The sequence below is a fragment of the Hydra vulgaris genome, chromosome 13 (genome assembly GCF_038396675.1).
Source record: "Hydra vulgaris chromosome 13, alternate assembly HydraT2T_AEP".
NCBI lineage: Eukaryota > Metazoa > Cnidaria > Hydrozoa > Anthoathecata > Hydridae > Hydra > Hydra vulgaris.
This window is the reverse complement of record NC_088932.1, coordinates 37,313,633-37,325,000: the sequence shown is the minus strand read 5'-3', so window position 1 is coordinate 37,325,000 and position 11,368 is coordinate 37,313,633. Positions and strand designations below refer to the sequence as shown.

General features: G+C 28.8%; 1 protein-coding gene across 1 annotated transcript; it reads right to left on the bottom strand.

Moving 5' to 3' along the window:
• Positions 1 to 1,914: 1,914 nt before the first annotated feature.
• Positions 1,915 to 2,457, bottom strand: LOC136089861 (zinc finger MYM-type protein 5-like). The gene has a single exon (XM_065815953.1). It carries the CDS (start codon positions 2,455 to 2,457, stop codon positions 1,915 to 1,917), a length of 543 nt encoding a protein of 180 aa, XP_065672025.1.
• Between the last annotated feature and the right edge of the window lie 8,911 nt (positions 2,458 to 11,368).

Genomic DNA, 11,368 nt, shown 5'->3' with positions numbered 1-11,368 from the left:
GCCGGACTTAAATATGTGGAGGCCCTGGGCATATATTTTGTGGAGGCCCACTCTACCTTAAAAACACAAAAAAGATAACTTTATATATCTTTAATAATAGTGATGTGCATTTCTTAAGCATCTTTAACTAATATAGTTGAACCATATCGTTAAATAAAACACTCTACCTTAAAAACACAAAAAGGTAGCATTCTTATTCATAATAACGTGATTATATTAGGAACTGTACATGCACAACAGATTGATGAAATATTTATATTTCACTAACAAACAAACAAATAGTTAAACACAATTAACACCCAAAGTTGAAGATATCTGGAGAAGGGAAACAGATGAATTGAAATTATAATTACAAGCCTGGCACTTTACGAGACTTCATCTTTGCGAAGTCTTGAATCAATTGGGTAAAGTAAATCTCTCTGAGAATATCATATTCAGTACTCATCAAAGTTAGAAAACTAAGCCAATCATGAGTCATTGTAGTGTGGAGTCAATTCTTTATGAACTTCATTTTACTGAACGAACGTTCCCCAGAACAGTTTGTGATCATTAGAACCAAGTACATTCGTAACATTATCTCAACATTTGAAAATGTATTTACAACTTGCTTCTTTAGCAATAGTTTGTAAAGAAAATGTTCCTTTCCAATGTTATCATCTTCTTCAAGAAGAAATTCAGTGAAGAAAGGTGTAAACTGCACAAGCTTACCACTAAGTGCTGGATCTAAATCATCCTTATATTCATCAACTAATTTTCTTGCAGCTGCTTGCTTCTCATTGCACTCCAGCGAATCCAGTTTCCTCAAAAAACCGAAAAGAGAATAGGTATTCTCATATGCTTTTAAGCGTTGATTCAAAGAGGTTTGATATTGATCTACTACAGGGAGAAAGTTCTGAACCCGAAATTTTTCAGATGCCGTATGTCTAGCTTCTCCTGATCCTCCATAATCTAATGGAGTGAGCCGCACACTTTCAGAACGCTTGCGTGCTTTTACATATTCATCAGTTCCAGACATCTCCTTCCCTTTTCCCTTATAATCACGAAAATGCTCTCGTTTCTCACTCAAAAAACACTGCAGAGACTTCAGTGCTGCTATGGCTTCAGATCGAGTTTAGGATTTTGTAGTATATGACTTGTAGCATTTCTTCGAGCAAGAATGTCGTGCCAAAATGCAGCATAGATACCAGTTTCCAGTTTGCACATCTTGCCATGAAGACCATTTGCCTCGGAATGCGCTTTAGGTGTTTCATTTTCATTCTCCGATATATTTTGAAGTGTATTGCGGGTAGGATGATATCCAACGATGGGAGCTTTAACTGCATCGGATCGGCAGAACCATCGTGTTGTAGACATCCTTTTCGGTACATGCACCCAACCAGATTCCACACTTTTTAGAGAGTCTGTGAGAAGTGCATAACTGTTTGTGGAAGCTGTGAAGAACACATACAGTGCCTCGAGAAAGTCAAAAAATGCTACTGCCGAAGCACAGCATTCGCTCGCTGCTACTCCAACCAGATATAGTGAATGTCCAGCATAGGGTATCCAAGTTGCGCGATGATTTACAGCTGACACTTTAGCTTGAAGGCCATTGTATTTCTCACTCATAGCTGAAGCGTTATCGTAAGATTGCCCACGACAATTCTGATTGTCAATGTCATGGTCTTCAAGGAAGTTCATTATTCCACGAAACATTTCTTCCGCCTTGTGTCATTGGTTCCGCAAAAATTTTACGAATCTTTTAACTGGTCTATCTTGTTCCATATATCTGAATATTAGAGTTAGTTGATCAACATGACCTTCATCAGCAGTAGAATCAAGAGACACTGAATAGTATTTTGACAATTTTAAGCGTGAAATGATTTCGTTTAAAATTCGATTGCCCATTAGTCTAACAAGTTCTTCACAGACAGTAGATCACAAATAGTTTGTATGACCAGAACCGCAACTGGCAAGTTCTAGTAACCCTAAATAATTGCCATTGTTAGGCGATCCAATCGTTTCATTATCTCCACGAAGAACGAGGCCTCGTTCACATACAAACTTAAGCACACTGATTAGTCGTTTAAGCAGACTACGCCAATAAAGTTCATGTCGATCCATTTCATGGGCAAGTTCAGAGTCTATACGTCCAGCTTTTTTAGCACGACTTGCTGTTTTCCAAACAGCTTCAATATGATCTTTGGATTGCTCATGTGAACTGAGTCGATCCGTAGCATGTTTCCAATCACAGAAACCATTGTGTGTAAATTGGGATCTCACAGTACCCATTAACTTACAGAAAAAACAGTAAACTCGACCATTTGCCGGAGAAAAGAAAAGCCAAGAATGTTTTACTTCTCCATTGCGATTCGATCGCTGAAACATTGTTGGTGTATATTTCCGACTGACGCTGTTTGCAGCTTTCTGGATTGCTGATTTATCATTCAAAGACTTGACATCACTGTGGTAGAGATCCATAGGGCCTCTGCCAGCCCAGTAATTGATGAATTCTGCAGTGATTTTTCTGGTCACCTGCTGATGTCATAAGCTTGTATATTCACCTGACTGCCTTGACATTCAGGCAATTCTTGCTCTAAAGCAATGTCTGTTTTCTCAACATTCTGGCTGTCCTCGGGATTTTTGTAGCTGATTGACCAATTAAGAATTTAGTAATTCGAGGTGTCTTGATCTAAATTTTTTAATGCGTTAGGGTTAGTATTAAAAACAAATGCGTTAGGTAAATATTAAAAACAAATCTCTTAAAATAAAAATAAGTTGATTATGCCCTAATCGTAATCTTAAACAGAATTCTTATATTAAACTTAATGTTAAAACAAACAACTTAATTCTGTTATTAAACTAAATGTTAAAACAAACTTCTTAATTATTATAATAAACTTACAACGACCATGCGGCTAAAGAATCAACAGAAAAAGAAATTTTAGGTGTAATCAACGGCCAGTTTAAACGCGACCGTCGTATGAGAATATTTAACTAATTAAAATAAGACAATCAGATTTCATTATTTCGGCACAGCGTTTCTTCATAGTTCCAAATTTGACTCAATAATAGTTAGCTATTGTTGTGTTATCAACAAATAAGTTTATATTATTGTTAAAACATAGTGGTTGGTGATAGATAATAGCATAGAAACTTTGCTTTGAATGGAAGTCAAGAACTCAATATGAATTAAAAATTACAAAAAGATAAGAATTACTTAAATAGTTTTAAATTATAATCTGAAGATTGCATGCATTTAACATTTAAATAAGGCTTTGAATGTTAAAATTCAAACAGCTAGTTTCAATTTCACATATTTATATATTATATTCAAACTTTGAATATAATATATAAGTTGAATATAAACAAAAGATGGTTTATTTAAACAAAATAATATTTTTTCGGACTCATATAATATTTTATTTAGATAAATATATTACTTTTGTTATACATTTTATCATGGTATGTGCCTAAAAAATTTGTATGGTTGTTATATAATTTTAGGTGCTGTTACTTTACTATAATTACATTACTTTATTGTCATTGATACGTACTTTAACTCCACTAGGGGTGGAGGCCCCTGGGCAAATGCCCACAATGCTCACCCCTAAATCCGGCCCTGTCAGTCAAAATAACAAATTGCTAACACATTTGAAATCCCATCACTTGAGTTTTTTCTCATCTCAAACACCAGAATCTATCTTAGTACCACACCCACTTGCACCATTAAAAGTAACATATCATCCACTGCCTTCTTAATCTACGCAAACAGCATTTAGCGTACATTTTATTACATCTACTCTAAAGTCAACTCGTCTGCAACTAACTTTTAATATTATCGTAATTTTGCCTATTGAAATAAAAAATAAATAAATAAAATAAAAAAGAAAGATGTTGAAAAACAATTGCAATCTCCCAATTGATTGCCACAACTCCAAAAACAACAACAGTGACTCAAAAATAAACATCAAACCAAGTCAAATGTAAAAAGTGCTATTTATAACTGGGTCTACACAGTAAATAGTAACAGTGTAAAAATTCATAATGCGATGTTTTACAAGCCCAAATCTTGCATAAAATATGCAGCACAAGAGCCTTAGAAACTCTCAATGACTCAACATCATCACATGAATTTATATTATTATTTACTGTTTTTTTTTTTTTTAATTTTTACTATTGTTTGTTTATTTTTTTATCATTAGTTGTTTTTTTTAATTAAGTGTTCTTTTAAAGATCTAATGACTTGCATTATTCTCGAATGTAAAGGTAGAAGGTAGAGGTAGTTTTTTTCTTCAATAAAGTAAAGTTTCTAATATAAAAATATAAAAAATTTTAACACTACTTGAAATTCTCTAAAACTTAAAAAAATTCTTTTTGTAAAAAAGTAGTTAAAACTCTTAACTATTTTATCTTTATATTTTATTCTATTTTTTGTCTTTTTTATTCCTTTTTTAAGAATAAAAACATTTTTAACACTTTATAAAATCGATAAATTAAAACAAAGCTACATTTGATACGACGAGGTTCTAACTGAATTTTTTTTATATTAGGAGAATAACAAATAAATCTTTTTAATTTTTTTTTTAATGTTTAATTAAAATTTTAAATTGTTTTTTAATTTGTTTATGTATTCTTTTTTTGAATATTTTTATTTAGACAAAAAAAAAAAAAAAAAAGATTTATTCGCAATTCTAATATAAAAAAAATCAGTTAGAATCATGTCAAACCATCGCGACGATTTGTTAAATGTAGTTACTATTTTAAAAAATTATACTAAAAAGAATTTGATTTTTTAAATTTTATTTTCATGATCTAAATGATCTACTGAAAATGAGAATCAAATTCAAATTCTTAAATTGATCTATTTTCAGAATCTTCTGTATGAAATCATACGGTGACGATGTGTGCATGACGATAAAAAAAAAACAATTTTAAATAAAACATTTTTATAAAAAAATTTATTTGCGAAAAAAAATTTTAAATGAAATATTTGATCTTTGTTGTGTTTATCTATTAGGTTGGTTTTTATTTAGGTCAAGTTTTTTTTAGTCTCAAATGAATACTTATAGGTGCGCTGACCCTTGTTTTGTGTATGAGATTTTTTTTTCTTCTAATTTAAAATTAATAATATAGATGTTTGAGGGTGGCACTATATTTTTCTCTATATTTTCAAAAATAATTTCAAAAAAAAAAATCAGGCAACTTTTCTATACAAAATTTTTATCAACACTAGAAAACTTATAGAAAAAGTTAAAAACATTTTTTTTTACAAAATTTAGCTAATTTAATAAAATTATAAATAAACTTTTTAAAATATGTTACTTTATTTGTGAAACTAAATATAAAAATGGATCCAGTTTATAAGAGAAGGAGGGTAAAACAATCTGTTTTAGCTCTTGTTTTAGAACTTTTTAGAAGAAGAATTTTATACTATTCATTGAGAAAATTTTGATGAAAATTAGTTGAATAAAGATTTGGGGCTGTCAAACCCCAAAACATTAATAATTTTTAGGTTTGTTAAACTCCAAATCATTATTAATTTTTGGGGTAATCAACGCCTAGAACATTATTAATTCTTGTGGTTGTCAAACCCCAAAAGGTGCTGAAAAAGTTTTTTAAAAATTAACTTTTTGGTCCGTTTGCCTCCCTGAACCATTTTCAAATTAAAAAAAAGGAGAGAAAAATTTTCATATAAAACAAGTGTATCTTATGAGCTTCCACTTTAGTCCTACAACGATTTTAACGTTAATATGAACCGCCCTAAACCGTTATCTATAAAGCATTGTAATGCCATTGGTTAAATTTTTTAGAAAAAATGCGGACTAACAATATGTCAAGGTTTAAAGATGATTTATATTCCTTTTATGCCTGGTCATTCAAAACGTCTTAATAACTTTTTTTTTTGGTTCATTCTTTTTATTATTCAAATCACTTTTTTGTTTTTAATTTTTTACTTAATTCTGAAAGCTGTTTTTGTTTTAATATTTGTTTGTCTACAACAGTATCTAATGTTTTTTGAATTATAATTTTTTTAAGGATGACTGATCTGCTGAAACCTAGTAAAGACACAGCATATATTGATTTGATTGTTGCATTTTAGGATCCAGAATTAAATTCTGAGAGCAATCTACCCTCTCCCCCAGTTCGATATTATTTTTTGTAAATCCTAGTTTTATTAAAATGCGTACTTTGACTTTCTCAAATTTTTATATTTTTCAATTTTTGCAAAGTGAACTTTATTATTATTACTATTATTCTATTTTATTTTGCCGTTTAACAAATTTGACAGTTTCCATAAATTTACAATTAAGTTAATGGCCGGAGCAAGAAGAAGGCATAATTTGCCTTATCGCCGAGCACCGTGTTACAATTTATAATTTTTACAAAGTTGCTTCAAGAATATATAACATAAAAGAAAAATTAAATGAATGTTTACAAAAGATATATAATAAATAAAGTAAAATATCGTTTAATACATAATACCATAAATAGATTGAGTAAAAGTAAGAGTTAATATATAAAACTTTATATATATTTTAAGTAAAATATATAAAAGATAAAGTAAAATATCATAACTAGATTAGGTAAAAGTAAAAGTGAATATATAATAACTTTATATATATAAATACGCACAAAAAATAAAATAAAAAGCGAGAAAATGTGATTTTTGTTAATGATTATTGTCAAAAAATTTTAACCTTTTTTTTTTTTGTTTTTTGTTTTTTTTCGAATAATTACGAAAATACGAGTAATTAACTTGTTTTTCAGTTTTTAAATTATATATCTGATCTATTTTTAAAAGAAAGACTTAAAATAATATAAATCAAAATCTGCGTTTAAAAAAAACTGTTTTGAATCAGTTTTAAACTGATGAAGAGATTTTTTTTTTCCGGAAACAATGTTTGGAAATCTTTTCCACAAAAGTGGTCCGCGATTTTGAATTGAATAAGAAAATTGTTTAGAATAAGATTTTGGTAAACAAAGTTGTTAGCGGAAAATCTTGTAGCATAGTTATGGTGTATTACTTTAAAATAAGTTTCAAATATTTTGGGGGACAGTCCATATTTTGTTTTATACATGAACAGTAGAACAAGATGGATATTAAGTTTGAAAATATTCAGGGCACCAATTACACGTAAAATATGATTCTAACAGCATTTTTTTGCTTGCTATAAAGTTTTTTTAGCTTAGTGTAATTAGTACTTGCCCACATGATGTTGCCGTAAGTTAAGTAACTATGTATAAAGGAAAAATATAAACTTTTTCGGGACTTAAAATTTAAAAGTGGCTTAACTCTATAGATCATGCCAATGCTTTTTGAAATTTTTTTTTCTATAGAATTTATATGCACTTTCCAAGATAGCTTTTCATCAAAGTTCACACCTAAAAAATTAACAGATATTTGCCTTTTGATGTTAGTTTTATTCATCAAAAGATTGGGAAGAATAAATGGTATTTCCTTTGTTTTGCTTGGTTTGTGGAAAAGAGAAAATTTAGTTTTTTGAACATTCAAAGACAATTTGTTGCATATAAACCATTCATTTACTTTTTTTAATTCTTCATTTACTACTGTAAAAAGTGTTTCAATATTTTTGTGAGAATAAAAAAGATTTGAGTCATCTGCGAATAAAATAAAATTTAATAGGTTTGATGTTGAAGACAAATCATTTATGTATAGTAAAAAAAGTAAGGGTCCAAGTATAGAACCCTGTGGGACTCCGCAATTTACAGTTTTTTTGGTCGTTTCTAAATTTTCAAATTGTACATGTTGTTTTCTGTTTGAAAGGTAACTTTCAAACCAGAGTAAGGTTCAAGCCAGAGTAAGAAAAACTTCGTTTTTAAACTTTTTAAGCTGATGAATCTTTATCCTCTGAACGCCGTTCAATGCGTATCCGTTCAATGAACGGATAGGTTTTTGTGTTTTACATAAATGTTTTTAATGTTTGTTTTTTTATTTGTCTTTTTTTAATTTAAAGCTTCTTTTTTTATTTTAATACGTAATCATAACGAAATGACGTCAATCTTTAACGATAACGTAGTGATTTCAAACGTTAATACTGATTGTATATGTTGTTGATATATTAGTTATATTTCTGACATCGTAGTTATTTTGTGGGGTTTTTTTCTCCTTTTTTTTTTTTTTTTTTTTTTTTTTTTGCTGTTGTAATTAGAAACAAAAAAATTTTGTTTTTTAATTCTGGTAGTTTCAAAATGTTTTGCATATTTAAAACTTTTATAAAAATCTTTACCTGCTTTTCTCGTTCATTTTGCTTCATTCTATTTCAATGATTTTACGTGATTTCAGTGATTTTATTTCTTTTATAATGGAGATAATGGTACTAGTTTTCTTATTGTGCTTAAGTTGTAAGTCTATCTACACTGAAAAATACTCAACTCAAAAATCAATACCGACAAATGGTAGACAAATAGGGTTTTCAAATAATTAATTTAGTTAAAAACTATAAGAATAATCTAGCATTACTTTAAATACAACCATGGTTTTCTTAATTAGAATTTAATTTTTAAATGAAACATATATGAAGAAAGATATAGATATAATACCAAAAACAACCTAATGCTTAAGGAATTTAATAGTTTTTAACGTTACTAAATGTTTTTTCCAGTTTAAAGTTTTAACTCTGGAATAATTAATTTTATTATTATTATTATTTTTTAACGATAATTGACAATCAATTATGTTTTTTCTCCTTTTTCACATTAGTTTTCACAATATCCATTTCGGAATTGAGCACCCGAAGCGCAATGGTTAGCGCGCTTGCCTCAGAAGCTTGAGATCCGTTCAACGCCACCTCTGGGCGTTTTAAAACATCAGTTAGAAAGGAGGCCAGAACCACCTTTCAAATGCTCTTCCGTGATAATCTGTGATAAGACCGTAAGGAGTTCTTAAGGTCAATTGAATCTCTCATTTTCGTTAAACTAAAAGATTTTTTTCTATTTCTTAACTCAAAGCAAAATGCTACATTTTGAAAGCCTCAATTGTCATGCTTGCAAGCAAGTTGCTATTATTATATTGTTTTTTATTCATTTATTTATAAAATGCACGTGAGTGGTTTTTGTTTACCATCACTAACTTCATACAAAAGTGCAGTAGTGTACGCTACTTAAAACTGTAATGGACTCTTTTTAGTTGCACATTTCAAAGATTTAATTTCAAATCATTAATATTCAGTTTAATTGTACATTCTTACATCCAGTACAATGTCTCTCTGCTATTTTCTATGCTACCACTGAACTGTAACGGAATTTACTAGATTAAAAGACAAGCTCGCTAGAAGCTTTTATGACGGCTTTAAAAATGTCAAATATTCGCTTTTTTTTTTCAAAATTAGTTATCCTCAAAACGAATATAACATTTTAAATAAAAAAATTTCTGTTATGCTTTTAGTGGCGTATTTTGCACAAACTATTTTTGTAGAGTCAGACAATTTCATGTGTCGATTCTTTGTTTGATAAACATTCTTTTAATACGTACTGCAAACTATTGCAAAATAAAAATTTGAAACTGATTTCAAGTCCAAATAATTGATAGTCGCAGCTGACTTTATTAAATAGTATTAAACAATATTTATACTTAATAAACATAAATAATATTTGTTTTTAAGAGAGCGGTATTAGGATGTGAAAAAATAATTCAGTTTTTGATTTTTTCAGTATTTATGGCAAAAAGGTTTCCTTTTTTTTCCGTCAACATCAATGTTAATATAAATAAAGAATTATAATACTTTTATTAATTTAAATTTTAACGGTTGAATGTGTTTAAGAAAACTTTAAAAAAATGTTAACAACTACTTTCATAAAACAAAATATTCCTATTTTAAACTAGTCATTTTTTAGAACTCAAGAGAAAAGTAAGACTAAAAAATAATTTAAAAGAACCAAAAAGTCAAAGACATATTATGAATAAAGTTTTTATAAATACTATCTTTAAAAAAATAGTCAGAACCGTTTTAATTTAAAAACTTTGATAGCAGGAAAAATTACGACCAAAATAATTCCCTGAAAATAAATCCCCCCAAAATTATCCCCCGAAATAATATCCCCCTAAGAAAAATTCCCCCAGGGCTTCTTTTTTTCAGTGCATAAACTAAACATAACAGCTGTCTATAATATAAATATTTTTTACATTTTTAAGTTTCAAGCAAAACCTTAATCTTTTATTTTTCATGAAACGACTAACAAATAGTTAGAACATGCATGGAGTGCACATTTATTGACTGACCAATAGGTTGCTCATACATGGAGTGTACATACATCAACTGGCAAATAGCTAGAAAATGCAAGGAGTGCCGCTGCATTGGCTGGGGGTTTTTTGTTTAAGCAGGCAAGGGATTTTTTATCGGGGGATGTTTTCATATTTTTAAAGCCATCATAACAGCTTCTAGAGACCAAACACTAACCGCGTCATTCTTTATATTGAGGAATTAAATCAATACATGTTTGAGTAGAGTTAACGACTTATGTTGCAAAAAAAAAATGTTTAGAAGAAATAGAATTTTTAGTACTTTCAGCCGAAAAAAATTCTGGACCACCATGAAGTTGCTTGGTTTTTTTTGACAATTTTTTTATATAGCATAAGCAACCACAATAATACATCATTTTTAATTAAAAGAGAAGTTTAGTATAAACCTATTAGAAAAATGCGGATAAAAAAAAATCATTGTTTTTTTTATAACTTTTTAATAAAGATAATTTAAAAAAAAAATCTACCTTTGGTAGACCACAGTAAAACTCAGTCAATAAAAAACAAGTTTTTTCATTGCATTTGTTAACGATTACACAGGCCAACAAAAAATATTTTTCTGGTGCCGAGCAAATAATACATTTTTCGTAGAGCATTTCTCATTTTGATTTCAAATATGCAATTTATTTTTACCATTATGTCAAGTTGTAAAGATATTTGGATTCAAATCTTTAGTATTTGGAGTAAAATCCCAAATATTGTCAAATAAGAAAAAATTATTTAAAAGTATAACGACCTTGGTCTCAAAAGAAGCGTATTTTCATTGAGATTTTAGAAAACATATTTAAAAAAAAGATTTACCATAATCAATGATTATAAACTTTATTAAATCTTTTGGTGTTTTTTTTGGATAAACATTAAATGCTATAAATGACTATAAATGGTTAAAGCTGCATTTCTTGCACTGGAAGTTTCTGAAACTGTAATTGATTTTGTGTGGGGAATCATTAAACGTATCCGAATGAAACTAACGAATTCACTCGTTTGTTTATAGTTGTTTTATTTTCATATCACTGCGAATATATTAGTTAAAATATCATCCTTTTTATATAAAATTTAGAACCACAAAATATTATATTAATAACCTTAAATACATGTAGTTACGTTGAAAATGTAATTTTCCAATAC

Coding starts and splice junctions, on each gene's coding strand:
- LOC136089861 (XM_065815953.1), bottom strand. CDS start 2,457: ATGGATCTCTACCACAGTGATGTCAAGTCTTTGAATGATAAATCAGCA.